At 47.9% G+C, this 18,519-nt stretch overlaps 1 protein-coding gene across 1 annotated transcript in view; it reads right to left on the bottom strand.

Annotated features, from left to right (window-relative positions):
- Nucleotides 1-602: 602 nt before the first annotated feature.
- Nucleotides 603-18,519, bottom strand: part of LOC137448335 (transmembrane protein with metallophosphoesterase domain-like) — a 50,707-nt gene continuing 32,790 nt past the window's right edge. The window contains exons 11-16 of the mRNA XM_068152774.1: nt 17,384-17,458; nt 12,840-12,929; nt 10,949-11,062; nt 9,047-9,178; nt 4,355-4,594; nt 603-1,083 (exon numbers count right to left, since the gene is read on the bottom strand). Of these exons, the coding sequence (XP_068008875.1) occupies nt 823-1,083; nt 4,355-4,594; nt 9,047-9,178; nt 10,949-11,062; nt 12,840-12,929; nt 17,384-17,458 (912 nt within the window). The 3' untranslated portion in view covers nt 603-822. The remainder of the gene's footprint in view (nt 1,084-4,354; nt 4,595-9,046; nt 9,179-10,948; nt 11,063-12,839; nt 12,930-17,383; nt 17,459-18,519) is intronic.

Raw genomic sequence — 18,519 nt, 5'->3', positions numbered from 1 at the left:
CTTCAGACTGAAGATCCCCAACTCCCTCAGTCTGTCCTCATAGGAGAGGTGCTCCAGCCCTCTGATCATCCTCGTGGCCCTTCTCTGGACACACTCCAGCACATCCAGATCCTTCCTGTATATGACCTTGTACTTCCCAACTTACCTGAAGCTTTCAGAGCCATCAGGAGAGAAGCAGTAAATTTGCTTTCCAAGAGGGGACAGATGCAGACTACAAGATCCCTTTCTCCATGTTACTGCTGTCTGGAGCAGCTTGCATTTGAGTACTCTCATACAATTCTTCTCACTGCTGCCATAAGAAACCAATTTAATTTTCAAGGTCACTTGCAGGGACAGGGAAAGACCATGAGGTTTGCTCAACACAGGCATTGAACCCATTCAGACTAAAATGACGATACTCATAGCTCTGACCTGCCAGTCCAACATGAGTAAACCCAGCAAGCTAGTGGGACTCTGCACCCCTTTTATAGTCTCCTCTCCAGCTGGAAAACATGGTAAATAAAAGTGCTTACTGTCATGTCAGCAGCCTACAAGGTCAGTTTTTACTAAACTGATGGAAAAGTTCTCTTCCAGTTGAGTTCAATACCACAGTCCAGGGCAAGTTGTAAGCTACAGCTTTTATTTTTCTAGAGAATTTCAGCATTGAACTCTAGAAAATGAGAGAAAACAAACCACAAAACAACAATAAAAACAAAGGTCTCTGAAGAAATTTAAAAGCTGCCTCATCTAAACCACTTACTGATTAACAAGGAGTCCTCAGAATGGGAGGGGTGAAGGTAGGGGAATCAAAGGGAGGGAGAAGACAAGGAAATCCTCCAGTTATTATAAAGGATTCACCCACATGTCTCTCACAAAGGGCTTAGGGGCATAACTGCCATACTGTGTGGTTGCATTGATATTAGGCACATCTACAAACTCTATCTCACACTCCTGGGTGCTGCAAGGAGAATGCTCCAGCTCCAACACCGTCACATTGTTTGGCATGGAAGAAACCAAGATGTTGCCTGGAACAAAAAGGGTCAGCTGAGGGCCACGGGCCGGCCAGTAGCGACCAAGGTTGAAGCCATTGATCCAAATTTGCCCCTGGTAAGAGAGAGAGAGAAGAGAACATTTAAATCATTTGACAGACACCAAGTGAGGGTAGGAGATCGCTGCAGAGGGACCTTGCAAGGCTGGACAGATGGGCAGAGTCCAAGAGCATGAGGCTGAATACATCTAAGTGCCAGGTTCTGCACATTGGCCACAACAACCCCATGCAGTGCTACAGGCTGGGGTCAGAGTGGCTGAGAGCAGCCAGGCAGAGAGGGACCTGGGGGTACTGGTCGACAGTAGGCTGAACATGTGCCAGCAATGTGCCCAGGTGGCCAAGAAGGCCAATGGCATCCTGGCCTGTATCAGCAGTAGACCTGGCCTTCCAGTATCTGAAGGGGGCTACAATAAAGCTGAGGAGGGACTTTTGAAGGTGTCAGGGAGTGATAGGACTGGGGGGAATGGAACAAAACTAGAAATGGGTAGATTCAGATTGGATGTTAGGAAGAAGTTCTTCCCCATGAGGGTGGTGAGAGACTGGAGCAGGTTGCCCAGGGAGGTGGTGGAAACCTGTAGTTGTTTGAGCCTTAACTGGGAGTTAAGAGCTCAGATGGGGGCAAGGCTGAGAATCTCTCCCCTGCTCCCCCCTCCTCCCTCCCAACAGAGAGGAAAAAAACAGGAAAGGGAAGGAGCAAATCCAGCAAACAATAATTTGGAGTCGGCCTGGAAGTAGAGAGGTAAAGAGTTGTCTTTAAACAATATATATATATGTAACAGTAACAGGTAAGGTTCACAAGGGCAAGGAATAAGGATAGATGGGGGGGGAAAGGGGGAAAAAAACAAGAATACAAAACCAGTCTCTCTCTCTGAAGAGGCACAGTGGCAACAGGGAGAAGGATCAGGCCCAACCATGTGGCAGAAGAGCAGGAAAGCAGCTGCAGTAGCTCTTGTCCAGGAGAGGCAGGAGCCAAAAAGGAGAGCTAATGACTCCAGTGCCCTCCCTTTTATACCCTAGCTGTGCAGGGAAGGGGGAGTGGAACAGACTCAGTTTCCCAGGGCAGGTCTGGGTAGGGCAGAGCACTCGCAAGCCCTCCACCCTGTTTGCAGGATGGGCATTAAGCCACTACAAAGCCTCATTCCTGGAGGTTTTGAAGGCCAGGCTGGATGTGGCTCTGGCCAGCCTGCTGTAGTGTGAGGTGTCCCTGCCCATGGCAGGGGGCTTGGAACTGGATGATCCTTGAGGTCCCTTCCAACCCTGACAATTCTGTGATTCTATGATAAAGAATTTCCAGCAGCACAGCTGTAATATGTTGAGTGTGGCTTCCCAAGCTGTTCCAAAGGTATTTTTCTGCCTCTTTTCCAGGTGTTTCAGAAAGCAGATGGTGTGAAGCCTGCAATGGAAATTTTTGCAGGAGCTGGTAGATTTGCAAAGGCAGGTGAGTTATTTCAGCTCTGCATTCATTTCCGTGCTCTAAGATCCTATCTTGCCCCGTTCTGACAAGGTGTCAGTACGCTTTGACCTCAAAGTTTATTCAATTAACTTTATCTTGCTTTGTGGCTTGGCTTTGCTGCATTCTAAAAGTCAAGGGAAGAGCTTGTAAGTTAAGCTCACTCCTTTGCTTCTGTAGTAGCTTTAGAAGAAAACATGGCATTAATGCAGGCTCCCCAGGCAGCAGATGAATCAGGGCACCCACTAGACTGCAGCCTACCTCTGCAGCGCTGTAGGAAGCAGCTCACTCTAAGAACCAACTGCAGGAGGTATGATCAGACAGGTCTCTTCTTTCTGATCTTAATCAGTCTCTGGTTATCACTCTTATTTTTGTGTTTTTATTTCCAGTAAAGCTAGGCACTTCATTTCTCAATTGCAGTCTGTCCTAATTCACACTGCAGTTTCCAAGGAGGAATTTGTATGCTCTGTAGTAGTAAATCATGATACTACACACACTACAAATATGCTCTAGGCATAATGAATGAGAAGGGATCTCTATCTTCAGTAATAAGATTTCCCTCAGCAAGGGTCAGCAACTCATGGTTCCACAGAAATCAAGAGCAGTCCTGACTCCAAACCCCCTTTTCTGTTGAAAGCTGCAGAATCTAACCACACATTCAGGGGCAGAGAGGCTTAAGGACACTGTGCTTCCTCAAATGAGCTAAGCCAAGAACTATTTTTGGATTTTATTCAGTGACTGTGTAAGAGATGCACACAGACAGGAACAGGGACTAAGTCAGACTTCCTCAGCCAAGCTCAGTGCCAGCAACACCAAATGCCTGCAATGAATTGCAGCCTTCTGCCTACTGGGAAGTGCTTCAACTACTACAATTCTGTAGACAAATCACCAGCAACTCCTCTTCCTGCTCTACTTTAATAGCAGGAAATTAATTATGTCAAAAAGGAATACTTTTGCTACCTAACACTTATCAGAAGAGCTTCCCTGAAGCCTGTACTGGAATGTTTAGGTCTCTAAGAGCAGTGACACTTCAGTGCCCACATTCTGACACAACTAAAGGCAGGATTTCTAACTAGCCTGACAGCTGATCTGCCTCACTGTGGGCTTTTGTGATGCTCTACCTTCTACACCAATACCATCAATCTTTTGAATGTGTTTCTCTTTTCTTAATGGCTCATCTCCAGGTTTCCTTAAAGCAAGGAATCCATTTCCTAGGTGTTTACAGGATCACAGGATGTTAGGGGGTGGAAGGGACCTCTGGAGATCTTTGGGTCCAGCCCTGCTGCCAGAGCAGGAGCACAGAATCTAGCACAGGTCACACAGGAACACGTCCAGATGGGCCTTGAAAGTCTCCAGAGAAGGAGACTCCACAACTCCCTGGGCAGCCTGTTGCAGTGTTCTGTGACCCTACTAGTGAAGAAGATCCTCCTCATGTTGAGGTGGAACCTCCTGTGCTGCAGTTAACATCCATTGCCCCTTGTCCTATCCCAGGGTGCAGCTGAACAGAGCCTGTCCCCTCCTTCCTGACACCCAGCCCTAAGATAATTGTAGACATTTATTAAATCTCCTCTCAGCTTTCTCTTCTCCAGACTAAACTGCTCCAGGCCTCTCAGCCTCTCCTCAGGAGGCAGTGCTCCAGTCCCTTCATCATCCTTATAGCCCTCAGAGTCTCTTGAGTAGATCTGTCCCTCCTGAACTTGGGAGCCCAGACCTGGATGCAACATTCCCAGTGGGGCCTCACCAGGGCAGAGTAGAGGGGGAGGAGAAAGCAGAGGCACCTCACTGCTACAACCAATTTCTACCCATCAAGAGAGGTGGGCTTTGATTTTTCAGTAGCTTTGAGCAGACTTCAGATTTTTTACAGCAAAAAGTATTACCTTTGTCCAGCCAGGAAAGTTGACATAGGTGTCTTGAGGCAAGTCTGGAATTCCTTCAGGAATTACAAGTGTCCCAGTGTAAAAAGTAGGTGCTTCATAACTCAGCTGAGGGTCAACAGATCTCTTCAGTCGATCGAGGTGGCCACCCATGTCACGCTTTACTGCTCCATCAATGTCCAGAGGGTAGATTTCCCATTCAACCAGCACATCTTCATCAAGAGTTAGATTTGAAACTAGCCCCTGGGGGAAGCATAAAAACAAACCCAAAATAACACAGTTATGTTCATGCCATTGAAGATAATGGGCTACAACAAAAGTCAGGAACAAAAACCAAACTGAAGTGCTTGCAACAGCTGCTAATCTGTGCATGAAAAAAACAAGCACCTGCCCTCCACCAAACTGTAAGCTCTGCCTGAGAACAAAGGGTTTCATTTATTGTCTGTGCTGAGGTCTTGAGCACAAGCCCTATGAGGAGAGGCTGAGGGAGCTGAGGTTGTTCAGCCTGGAGCAGAGAAGGCTCAGGGGAGACGTTCTTGCTCTTTACAACTCCCTGAAGGGAGGTTGTAGCCAGGTGGGAGCTGGTCTCTTCTCCCAGGCAACCAGCACCAGAACAAGAGGACACAGTCTCAAGCTGTGCCAGGGGACGTTTAGGGTGGAGGTGAAGAGAAAGTTCTTCCCAGAAAGAGTAATTTGCCATTGGAATGTGCTGCCCAGGGAAGTGGTAGAGCCACCATCCCTGAAGATGTTCAAAAAAGGGATTGGACATGGCACTTGGAGCCAAGGTTTAGTTAGTCATGAGGTGTTGGGTGACAGGTTGGACTTGATCTCTGAGCTCTTTTCCAACCTTATTGATTCTATGATCTGTTCCTCTTCAAAGATTTGAGCTTTCACTGATGCCCAGGTTGGGGGTTTCCAACCTTTTCCCTCATAACTGTGCAAATTCCTCTTTTGCTTTAACATGAACTCAATGAGTGCTTTAACAAAAAAGCAGGAAAAGCATTACAAATACTAACTCTGAGGTTTGGTACCACTGACTCACTGGCCCAAGACACTAACCTGCACAACAGCAGAGAAAGCAGCACTCACTTCCTATGAGCCTTCTGCAGATAACAGAAAGTATCACGAAACCGAGGCACATGTGCCGCGAGCCCGGTTCAGGGAAACACTTGAAGCTTACAGTCAGCTTCAAGCCCACAGAGTCTTTGTTTCACTTCTACAGAACCTCCTGTGCAGCACACCAGGCTACTCACACACTGCATGCAGGAGCAAGGTAAGGTCATGATTTAAGAATGCAAGGAACATCAGCTTACTCCTGCACGCATCTTCACGGTGTTAGAGTCATCGTTTCTGAAGCCTTGTTTCAGTGCAGCGCAGGGAGAGCAAATCATTTCCTCACAAATCATTTGCACTGTGCTAGCATTCTGAGATTGGCAAGGAGGTGCCCAGAAATGGGGGGAAACAATCTGCAAAGAAGCTCTGCTGACTGCCTCCTTCTCTCAAGAGTGCTAAAGGTGGGAAAGCCAAAGGATGAGGAAATAAATCCCATACAAAATTACCTCCAGCCATAACATACTACCTGCAGCTTCTCCCTTAGGGGTTGGGAAAGGAAAAATTTGAGCTTTGAGCCCCTACTTGACTAATGTCACACCCCCAACATCTGTGCAACTGCTCTCTCCTTCTCTCTCCCCCAGTTACAATCAGCCTCACATTCTCTGAGCACTTTATTTCAGCTGCAGGCTTTCAAAGCACTGCTCTTGCATCCACAGACCTGCTTGAACAAACCCTGCACAGAAGCTGCTTTTCAGTGCAGCTTCAGATCTCTTGCAAACACCACATGGCAAACAGGAACAAGCAAAACCACATCTCCTATAGGCTTGGAGGGCTGATACTACATCATGTGTTTGTCTTGTCTAAGGAGCACTGCACTGACTTCACAAGCCTCAGCAGCAGCAGGAGCACAAACTTTCTCTACCTTTACCTAGATGCCCACTTTACAGAACAGGAACTTCTTGTTGCATCTAAGTAAAATACCTGCACAGTCAAGTGGCAAAACTGTCTTTATATAACCTAGCCTTTACTCTGCCTAGCCATCAGTCGAAGTCCTTCCCAGAAAGAGTAATTGGCCATTGGAATGTGCTGCCCAGGGAGGTGGTGGAGTCACTGTCCCTGGAGGTGTTCAAGAAAGGATTGGATGTGGCACTTGAAGCCATGGTTTAGTTGTCAAGAGGTGTTAGGTATTAGATAATAGGTTAGACTTGATGATCTCTGAGGTCTTTTCCAACCTGATGGATTCTATGATTCTAATGCAACACAAGAGGAGCCCAAACTTTCTAACCTGCCTCCCTAAAGCCACCTTTAAACACTACGGATGGTGTGATTGCATAAAATGAGGTTAAATGGCTACTAAGCCTTCTTAATTTGGATGGCAGAAGAAGTCTGTGGAACAGTCCAGGTACAGATACACATAGACTCATAGTCCAACCTATCACCCAAGACCTCATGACTACTAAACCATGGCACCAAGTGCCACATCCAGCCCCTTCTTGAACACCTCCAGTGATGGGGACTCCACCACCTCCCTGGCCAGCACATTCCAATGGCCAACAACTCCCTCTGTGAAGAACTTTCTCCTCATCCGGAGCCTAAGAGGTTAAAGGCTAAAACAACACTAGAGGTGGAAATCAGCATGTGAAAAAAAAGAAAAACAGAGGAAAAACCATCACAGAAATCCCATTCTTGCTTGTGTCCTTCAACAACAAAACCTAGACTGGCAGGATGTTTTAAACCCAGAATTCTGTTAAGATTTCTTCTCAAAAGCCAGATGCTTAGTTTCATTTCAAGCTCAAAATAAACCCCCCCAACAATAAAATAACAGCCAAGCAGAAGCTGGATTATCAACCCTCTTTGCTTCAAACTGTGAGGCTGCACAAGGCAACCAGCACCAGAACAAGGGGACACAGTCTCAAGCTGCGCCAGGGGAGGTTCAGACTCGAGGTGAGGAGGAAGTTCTTCACCGAGCGAGTCATTCGGCATTGGAACGGGTTGCCCAGGGAGGTGGTTGAGTCATCGATCCTGGAGGCGTTCAAGGGGAGGTTGGACGTGGCACTTGGTGCCATGGTCTAGTCATGGGGTCTGTGTTGATAGGTTGGACTCGATGATCCTCGAGGTCCTTTCCAACCTAAGTGATACTGTGATATTGTGAACCCCTTCCCCTGAAGTTACTTTTGAGAGTACAAAATAACTGAAGTCCAAGGTGTAATTATCCCTACTCTTCACAACCAACACAAAGCACAGTGTGAGGAAAGGATTGTCTGGGAAGAAGGAACACATATGGCAAAGCTACCTGGAAGAGGCTGCCTCTTCTGTTTGGAGGGATCTTGCTTGTAGAGGGTTTTCACAATGGATTTGTCTACCAAACTTGCTTTCACTCTTAAATCTTTAAAAGGCTGAAACCCTGGTTAAGTGTGAATTTCAGCTCAACCACAGCAACACTGAGCACCTCCCTAATTCAATCTCTAACCCCTTATCCAGTTATCTAAATTTAGCACTAAGCACTTAGGTTTCCTTATCACCTGGCTTGTTATTAAAGAAAGAAATGCAACATTTATGCTGCCTCAACGTGAAGGCAAAACACTGGGGAACCAGCTGCCCTCTCACACTCAGATAAAGGGAAGGGCCTTGAAAAGGCAGCATGAACAGTTTGCCATGACAGTCATTGGTGAGTCACAGCAAGAAGGTCTCCCCTGAGCCTCCTCTTCTCCAGGCTAAGCAACCCCAGCTCCCTCAGCCTCTCCTCACAAGGCTGTGCTCCAGACCCCTCCCCAGCTCCCTTCTCTGGACACCTTCCAGCATCTCAACATCTTTCCTAAGCTGAGGGGCCCAGAACTGGACATAGGACTCAAGGTGTGGCCTAACCAGTGCTGAGTCTAGGGGCAGAATGACGTCCCTGCTCCTGCTGGCCACACCAGACCAGGGTGCCATTGGCCTTCTCCACCTGGGCACACTGCAGGCTCATGTTCAGCCTACTATCAACCAGCACCCCCAGGTCCCTCTCTGCCTGGCTGCTCTCCAGCCACTCTGACCCCAGCCTGTAGCTCTGCATGGGGATGTTGTGGCCACTGTGTAGAACCCGGCACTTGGATGTGTTAAATCTCATGCCCTTGGACTCTGCCCATCTGTCCAGCCTGGCAAGGTCCCTCTGCAGAGAATACAGAAATACATCACCAGGATTCACTAGCCCTGAAGTACAGCCAAGATCTAGATACATAAGGCACAGCTATACTTGTGTATACATACACACACAAATACAACCCCAGGATTCACCAGCCCTGAAGTACAGCCAAGACTGAGACCAATTTCAAACCCATTTTTTGAGGTTATCCCAACAGCTTTGCACATTTTTAAACATTAGCTACAGGTTCAACTCAATCTGAAAACCTTGTGGCTGATACTCTTCTGGAAGACAACCTAAGTGAACCAACAAAACCAAAACCAACAACAAAGTCTGTCAGGTTTTAATTCCACATTGATTTTTGGTGTCTGGAAAAACTCAAATGAGTAGTTATGTTTTGAGGTGAAGTTACAGCTAGGTCATCCTGATCTTTCTGCTCATTACCACCCACTGCTTTCTTTTTCATGTGTGGAAAAGAGGAAAAGCCACCACAGTCCAGTAACCCAATTGGTTTTACCTACCTTGAAGTCATTGTTGTATCTACCAAAGTTGACTCTGCCCATATTCTCTACCAAGATGTCCAGCTTTGCTCCAGCCTTCCCAGTTATGTTTATCCTAAGTGATTTATCCCTTTCAAGAACACCTTGAGGAACCTACATGAATTACACAGAGAGGAAGCAAAGAGTGACTCCAAAGCATTCTATGAACAACCATTGAAAACCAACCAAATTCTGATATTGACTCTTCAACTTGCATGAAGAAAACAACAGACAGAACAATGTATTCAAAAAATAGATAGATAGGTATTTTCATTTCTTCTTCTTGCATTCAAGCACACACACACACAAAAAGCTGCCATCCCAATATTCACATTTCACTACATCAACTGGAAGTGCTCCTAGGCAGCAACTGTCTGACACCACCTCCTTCCTTAGCTGACTTAGGGCCACAAGGATGATCAGAGGGCTGGAGCAGCTCTCCTATGAGGACAGACTGAGGGAGTTAGAGCTGTTCAGACTGGAGAAGAGAAGGCTCTGAGGAGACCTAAGTGTGGCCTTCCAGGATCTGAAGGGAACTACAAGAAAGCTGGGGAGGGACTTTTGAGGGTGTCAGGGAGTGATAGGACTGGGGGGTTGGAAAAATAGAAAAGAGTAGATTCAGATTGGATGTTAGGAAGAAGTTCTTCCCCATGAGGGTGGTGAGAGACTGGCACAGGTTGCCCAGGGAGGAGGTGGCAGCCTCACCCCTGGAGGTTTATAAGGCCAGGCAGGATGTGGCTGTGAGCAACCTGCTGTAGTGTGAGGTGTCCCTGCCCATGGCAGGGAGGTTGGAACTAGGTGATCCTTGAGGTCCCTTCCAACCCTAACAGTTCTATGATTGCATGATTTCAATTCACTCAGCTGTTAGAATCCTAGCATGTTGAGATTCACCTGGTAGATGAAAAGCCAGTCCTCAAATGTAGCCTAGTGACTGAAAACATTTTGTAACTATCTGTGATTAAAAGCTGTTTCAGCTTCCAATTAAACTCACATCAAGCCCTGTCAAGCCCGACCTTGAGTATCTCAAGGGATGGGGCCTCAACTACCTCCCTGGGCAACCTCTTGCAGTGTTCCACTACCCTCATGGTGCAGAACTTGTTCCTAACATCCAATCTAAATCTGCTCTTCTCTAGTTTGAACCCATTGCCCCTCATCCTCTCACTGCAGGCCTTTGTAAACAGCAGCCTCCATCCTTCTTGTACGCCCCCTTCAGGTACTAGACGGTTATAATTAGTTCTCCCTGGAGCCTTTTCTGATGACATAACATTAGGCCACACCTTTGTCCAGTTCTGGGCTCTTCAGATTAGGAAAGATGCTGAGTTGCTGGAAGGTGTCCAGAGAAGGGCAACAAAGCTGGGGAGGGGTCTGGAGCACAGCCCTGTGAGGAGAGGCTGAGGGAGCTGGGGTTGCTTAGCCTGGAGAAGAGGAGGCTCAGGGGAGACCTTGCTCTCTACAACTCCCTGAAGGGAGGTTGTAGCCAGGTGGGGGTTGGTCTCTTCTCCCAGGCAAGCAGCACCAGAACAAGAGGACACATTCTCAAGCTGTGCCAGGGGAGGTTTAGGCTGGATGTTAGGAAGAAATTCCTCCCAGCAAGAGAGATTGGCCATTGGAATGTGCTGCCCAGGGAGGTGGTGGAGTCACCATCCCTGGAAGTGTTTAAGGGGAGCCTGGATGTGGCACTTGGTGCCATGGTTTAGTTGCTTAGATAGTGTTGGGTGATAGGTTGGACTTGATGATCTTGAAGGTCTTTTCCAACCTGGTTAATTCTGTTCTATTCTATTATCTGACAAAGTTGTTTTGGTAATGTGGAGAAAGCCTTCCAAGCAGGCAGCCTGTGGGCATGCTTTTTGTGACGGTCACTCATGGCAGACATGCATCCATTACCCCATCCACGGAGACGTAGGCACGGTCATGGACGCCGTTGAAATGTGAAGAGAGCTGCGCTGGCTCCGTGCAGTTCTTGGGAAGTGCAGTTCTGTACAGTACAAACCCAAAGTACTAAGAAAAGGACAGGAAAAAAAAAAACAAGAAACAAAAACACAATCCCAAAGAGATTAGTGAGTCCAGCAATTCAGTAGCTTCAGTTCAGGTCCCACATTCCTGCCTACGTGCTCAGATTGAAGCACTAACTTTCATTCACTGCAGATAGCATCTACCACAGATAGCAGCTTCAGATTAGAGCTCACTCTGACCTTTAAGCAAGGGGTATAAATTCCACAGAGTTTCCATTTTTCAGTGCTTCATGGGCACATTTATGTAACTTTGAAAGATAAGGGTCTTGGCTAGGAAGCCATTTCCTCAGCAAAACCCAAGCAGCTCTCAACCCACACTATTATTTCCTCATTAAAACAAAAGATAGCTGCAAACACCCCTTCTGAACTGACTCTGTAATAAACTTGCAAGTGCACCTCTCAGCTGATGCCTGTAAATGAACACATTCATCATAGAATTGCCAGGGTTGGAAGGGACCTCAAGGATCATCCAGTTCCAACCCCCCTGCCGTGGGCAGAGACACCTCACACTACAGCAGGTTGCCCAGAGCCACATCCAGCCTGGCTGCACAAACCTCCAGGGATGAGGCTTCCACCACCTCCCTGAGCAACCTGTGCCAGGGTCTCATCAAGTCAATACCACCTGGTTTTCAAACTACCTGTTTTACATCAGGCACATCTCAGAATATTTCCCTCTAACATTCCCATGGGGAAAGCAAACGGTAAACAGTCAGAGTCATAAGATTAGTTCTCAACACAAAGTCAAACACAAATTCAGTATGAGTCATAAAAAGCATCAGCTCTTCCACCAAGTGTCCACAAACCCATTTACCTTCCATTCTTGGATTAGAACATAACCCTGGCAGGAAGAAGGGAGAGCAAATCACTTACATTGTGCTAGCATTCTGAGATTTGCAAGAAGGTGCCCAGAAAAGGGGAAGGCAAGGAATGGGGAAAAACAATTGAAATCTGCTAAGAAGCTCTGCTGACTGCCTCCTTCTCTCAAGAGTGCTAAAGGTGGGAAAGCCAAAGGATGAGGGAAAAAATTCCCCCACAAAATTACCCCCAGCCATAACATACTACCTGCAGCTTCTCTCTTGGGTTTAGAGAGGAACAATTTGAGCTTTAAGCTCAGTGCCACGTCCCAAGCATCTTTGGAACTGCTCCCCCCTTCTCTCTTCCCCAGCTACAAGCAGCATCACATTCTCTGAGCACTTTATTTCAGCTGCAGGCAATCAGCACCCACACTCCAGTCTCTGCTGGATTTGGCATGGAGGTGATCAAGGAGCCACATAGCCTTAACAGTGAGGCAGAGTCCCTCATCAGCAAGTGATCAAAGACCTTTGACTGTGAGGGAAGGCACAGAAAGACACCAAAACTGACAGGGAAAGTGATGCAGGGAATGACAGAGAGGGAATATTGGGGAGCATGGGACTGTCTCAGCCACTGTGCTCACTCTGACAGAAGGTGGGGAGAGAAGAAGCAAAAATAGAGTAAGGAAAAGACTTTTAAAAGTCTCTTAAGAACCTGAAAAATCAATACTTCAGAGAAGAGAGGTAAAGGTGAAAGCCTGGGCAGCACAGAATTGGACAGAGGAGAGTCTCAGGCACTAAACAGGAACAGTGCAGAACACAGACAGGTCTCCAATGCAAAAATCCTGGACACCTTTGTATGCTATTTCTTCTGTGCTGAGGTGTAAAACACTGGGCATAAGAAAGCCCACAAAGGGCTGTTCAAACAAACTTCACAAAACTACTGCAAAGGCCTCCTGAAGGCATCCTCACCTGTTTCAGCTGAACAAAGGTTAATGGGTAAGTGCTTTTCACTGGTCCAGTAGGTGACAGCCGGTTAAGAACCTCCACCACTGTGCCCACCTGCAGCACAAAAACCAGCAGATCCAGGAAGGTCAGTCGATTTCAGTCCAAAATATGACAGTTTGCATATCTGGCCACTTAGCAGCTGTCCAGAAATCAAAGAAAACCCAAAACTGGGCTTGGCAACATCCTTACAGGAACGTTCATACTAGAACACAGTACAGAGAACTGATGGACCCTGAAAGAAACTTGCCCATGTGGAGCAATGCTTAAAAACCCAATTGTTCCAAACTTCCTATGCATTCATGCAAATAAAAGTAATACTTTATTGTTTAGAATAGAATGGAAGAGATCAGGTTGGAAAAGACCTTTGAGATCATCGAGTCCAACTAAACCATGGCACCAAGTGCCTCATCCAGGCTCTTCTTAAACACTTCCAGTGATGGGGACTCCACCACCTCCCTGGGCAGCACATTCCAATGGCCAATCTCTCTTGCTGGGAGGAATTTATTCCTAACATCCAGCCTAAACCTCCCCTGGCACAGCTTGAGAATATGTCCTCTTGTTCTGGGGCTGGTTGCCTGGGAGAAGAGACCAACCCCCTCCTGGCTACAACCTCCCTTCAGGGAGTTGTAGAGAGCAAGGTCTCCCCTGAGCCTCCTCTTCTCCAGGCTGAGCAACCCCAGCTCCCTCAGCCTCTCCTCACAGGGCTGTGCTCCAGACCCCTCCCCAGCTTTGTTGCTCTTCTCTGGACACCTTCCAGCATCTCAACATCCTTCCTAAACTGAGGGGCCCAGAACTGGACAGAGGACTCAAGGTGTGGCCTAAACAGTGCTGAGTACAGGGCAGAAGGACCTCCCTGCTCCTGCTGGCCACACTATTCCTGATACAGGCCAGGATGCCATTGGCCTTCTTGGCCACCTGGGCACATTGCTGGCTCATGTTCAGCCTACTGTCAACCAGTACTCCCAGGTCCCTTTCTGCCTGACTGCTCTCCAGCCACTCTGAGAACTGACCCAGAAAATGAGAACTGACCCAGGGTTTAGCCCTATAAACATATGTTTGCTAAGTTTTGCTCAGTTGTACTTACAATCTAGGGAAAAATGCCACTGATTTCCACTGAGTTATCTTGGAATCATCCTGGGCTAAGTAGGGATACAATTTAGTTCTATCAAGAGTTATCCAAGATGAATTTACCCTATTTAGTCTTAAATGATTTTGTAAACCAGATAAGGTGCACTGGACCTGGTCCCAGCAGGGGCTAGGAGGCATCATGGAGTTGGAAGTGTGGCTTTGGGTGGGACTCTGCAAACTCTGTGATGTAAGACTTGTCCTGTGCTGCAGAGTAAGCAAGCAGAGAAGTAAACTGCTGCTTTGAGGTTAACCAGGGGGTTCACAGAGCAACAAGCAGCCTTCTTCCCAGAAAACAATTCTGGAGGCTTTCAATGCAGACAACAGTGCCTGCAAAAGCAATCACAGGAACCTCACATCTAGCAACTGAAACATGCCATCTGGATTCCTGAAAGTGCTGAGTGGAGAGTGAAATACCTCCTGCCCACCAAAAAAGCAGGAATTGTAGAAGGTGAGAGGGTGCAGGAACAGGGCTCCCAGTATGATGGCAGGGTCAAAGCTGCAGTATTTCAGCAGCCTGAGTCATTTGGCTTCTCTTTTGTAAGCCAGGTGTCTGACTTCAGCCTCCTGCAGCATTCATTTCTTGAATACATGAAAGTTCATTGTTGTAGTGAAATTAGCCCTGTCTGAGAGCCATGAACCACAAGAAGCTCTCAAGTGCTGGCAATCTATGCTAGCAGGAGTGGTGGATGTACTGATAAGGGTATATAGAATCACAGAATTGTTAGGGTTGGAAGGGGCTTCAAGGATCAGCCAGTTCCAAACCCCCTGCCACAAGCAGGGACACCTCACACTACAGCAGGTTGCTCACAGCCACAGCCAGCCTGGCCTTCAAAACCTCCAGGGATGAGGCTTCCACCACCTCCTGGGCAACCTGTGCCAGTCTCTCACCACCCTCATGGGGAAGAACTTCTTCCTACCATCCAATCTCAATCTACCCATTTCTAGTTTTGTTCCATCCCCCCCAGTCCTATCACTCCCTGACACCATCCAAAGTCCCTCCCCAGCTTTCTTGTAGCCCCTTTCAGATACTGGAAGGCCACAATTAGGTCTCCTGGGAGCCTTCTCTTCTCCAGACTGAACAGCCCCAACTCCCCCAGTCTGTCCTCATAGCAGAGCAGCTCCAGCCCTCTGCTCATTCTCGTGGCCCTTCTCTGGATACCTTCCAGCACCTCCAGATCCTTCCTGTGGTAGGGTATTAATATAATGAATAACCACCAAATAAAACCAGTTCAGTGAAAACTCACAGGGCATCCCCTGCACTAAAAGTTCTGAAGATACTCAAAGGACATTGCAAATGACAAATATATGTTTCAGCTTAGCTGGTGAATTGCTTTCCTCCAGAAAAGTCTTTCTGCCCACCACCTGAGTGGGATGACTTGAAAGAGTCTGCAAAGCCTTATCACTAGCAAAGTCTGCACTGCTTCAGCTGCAGTGCATAACAGATCAGATGCACTGCTGATTGCAACAGCAGCTGCCACTTTCAAGGCACAAAATCAAAGCATGAGGAGTTTCAGCACTCAGGACACCACCAGCAGTAATCCTCCACCTCGAAACAGCTGAATGAAGAGCCTTCGGTGCATTGATTGATGAGAAGCTCACCATGAGCCAGCAGTGCCCACCTGCAGTCCAGAAGGCAGCTGTGTGCTGGGCTGCATCCAGTGGAGTGTGGCCAGCAGGGCAAGAGAGGGGATTCTGCCCCTTGACTCTTCTCTGCTGAGACCCCACCCCAATACTGCCTCCAGTCCTGGTGACCCCAGCAGAAGGAGGACACAGAGTTGTTGGAGTGAGGCGAGGGGAAGCCACAAAGGTGATCCAAAGGCTGGAACACCTCTGCTATCAGGACAGGCTGAGAGAGCTGGGGTTGTTCAGCCTGCAGAAGAGATTCTGGGGGGACCATAGAGCTGCCTTCCAATATCTAAAGGGATCCTGCAGGAGAGCTGGACAGGGACTTTTCATGAGGGTGTCTACCATTAGGGAAAAGAGGAATGGTTTTCAGCTGAGGGAGAGTAGTGTTAGATTGGATCTTAGGTAGACATTCTTGAGTACCAGGGTGGTGAGACTCTGGAATAGGCTGCCCAGGGGGGTTGTGGCGGCCTCCTCAATGAGGGCACTGAAGGGCAGGTTGGAAGAGACCTTGAGTAGCCAAGTCTAGTTGAGAGGTGCCCTGCCCATGGCAGGGCAATTGGAGTAGATGATCTCCAAGCTCCCTTTCAACCTGAACCATTCTATGACTAGGAATCACCATGAGGTTGGACTTTGAGGTCTTTTCCCACCAAAACAATTCCATGAGTTATCTTACACAACTATGATTCTGGTGTGTTAATAATGTATTCATTCCAGGTTTGCAAAACTTCAGGCATATGCTCCACGTTATTTTTCTCTCCAGATAACAAACATCATCTCATTTTCCACCCTGGGCATGATTCACAGGATCACAGGATGCTAGGGGTTGGAAGGGACCTCTGGAGATCACTCCCAACTCCCAAGCTCTGCTCACTCCTACCTGACAATTTTCTTTCAATGTTCTCTTCTTTAGAATAAACAGTCTTTATTTAGAATAGAGTAAACCAGACCAGGTTGGAAGAGACCTTCAAGATCATCGCGTCCAACCCATCAACCAATCCAACCCACCCAAACAGCTAACCCATGGCACCAAGCACCCCATCAAGTCTCCTCCTGAACACCTCCAATGATCTCCACCACCTCCCCAGGCAGCCCATTCCAATGGGCAATCACTCTCTCTGTATAGAACTTCTTCCTAACATCCAACCTGAACCTCCCCTGGCACAGCCTGAGGCTGTGTCCTCTTGTTCTGGTGCTGGCTGCCTGGGAGAAGAGACCAACATCTGCCTGTCTACAACCTCCCTTCAGGTAGTTGTAGAGAGTGATAAGGTCACCCCTGAGTCTCCTCCTCTCCAGGCTAAGCAACCCCAGCTCCCTCAGCCTCTCCTCATAGGGCTTGTGTTCCAAACTCCTCACCAACTTCGTTGCCCTTCTCTGGACTCGTTCCAGCAACTCAACCTCCTTCCTAAACTGAGGGGCCCAGAACTGGACACAGGACTCAAGGTGTGGCCTAACCAGTGCGGTGTGCAGGGGCAGAATGACCTCCCTGCTCCTGCTGGCCACACTGTTCCTGATGCAGGCCAGGATGCCATTGGCCCTCTTGGCTGCCTGGGCACACTGCAGGCTCATGTTCAGCCTGCCATCGCCCAGTACCCCCAGGTCCCTCTCTGCCTGGCTGCTCTCCAGCCACTCTGACCCACTCTGGTGTGGAAGCCAGAGACTGCCAGGATATCCCCAAAAACATTTCATTTTTTGATCCCTAAAGAAAGCTGCAGCATTACAGAAAGATCCACAGGATATCACAGATATTCACTTACCTTCTGCAAGCGAAGCTTCCCATATGCAAACTTGGGTGTTGTGGGAGGGATAAGGCCTTCTGGTAACTCCTTGTACTAGACAGGAAAGAAGCAAACAGCAAATATATGAATCTTAAATACAAACACACTTTGAGTGAATTCTCACTTTCTGCTTTGGCTAAAAAATAGATGACCTCCATGTGCTAAAGGATTGCAGCTGTGTCCAGTCTAAGGTGGAGGAGGCTTTCAGAAAAGTCTGACTTGATCACATATGACAAAGAACTTTAAATAACTCTTCAACTTGAGGTTATGGTAGACAGGGTAGTGACTACATGAGCTGCCAAAGAATCACAGTGTCCTTGGAGCCCTCCCCATGGCACACATTTGCATTACTGTCTTCCACAGCCTTTCTGCAGTGGTCACCACCAGTTCACAGAACTCGAGTCAACCTTTCCAAGGCTGTAGGGCAGTATTTCTGCATGACTCTTCCTTAACAGTACTTCCCTATGGGAATTATTAGAGTCATAGAATGGTCTGGGTTGGAAGGGACCTCCAAAGGTCACCTACTCCAACCTCCCTGCACTCAGCAGGGACATCCTCCACTAGATCAGGTTGCCCAGAGTCCTGTCGAGACTGACTTTGAATATATCCGGGCATGGGGCCCCAACCACCTCCCTGGGCAACCTGCTGCAGTGTTCCACCACCCTCATGGTAAAGAACTTGTTCCTAAATCCAGTCTAAATCTACACTTCTAATTTCAAATTGTTGTCTCTTGTCCCACCCCTACAGGCCTTTGTAAACAATCCCTCTCCAGCTTTCTTGCAGGCCCCCTTCAGATACTGGAAGGCTGGTTTTAGCATCTTGTGCCTTTCCTTTCAGTGTTACTGGGCTCCACTGCCACCTGCTAACCATTACTGGGCTAGTTTGGTCGAGAAGCAGGCCTTGACACCACAGCCTCCTCCACAGCTCCATGAACCCCAGAGGTCCCATCATTAGCTTCCCACTGGTCCTGCTCCAAACTGCCCAATCATAGGGATGCACAACAAGGAAGAACTCTGTCAGACGATCTCTGTTTACTTCTTGCCCTGTATCTCCATGAAGAGCCACCTGAGATCAGCAGAGAGGAGTGAAAAATGTCTACCACTTCCTGGATATAT

This window comes from Melanerpes formicivorus, unplaced genomic scaffold, assembly GCF_026170545.1.
Source record: "Melanerpes formicivorus ecotype bairdi unplaced genomic scaffold, bMelFor1.0.p_v2 SCAF_24, whole genome shotgun sequence".
Taxonomy (NCBI): domain Eukaryota; kingdom Metazoa; phylum Chordata; class Aves; order Piciformes; family Picidae; genus Melanerpes; species Melanerpes formicivorus.
This window is presented reverse-complemented; position numbering and strand designations above follow the sequence as displayed.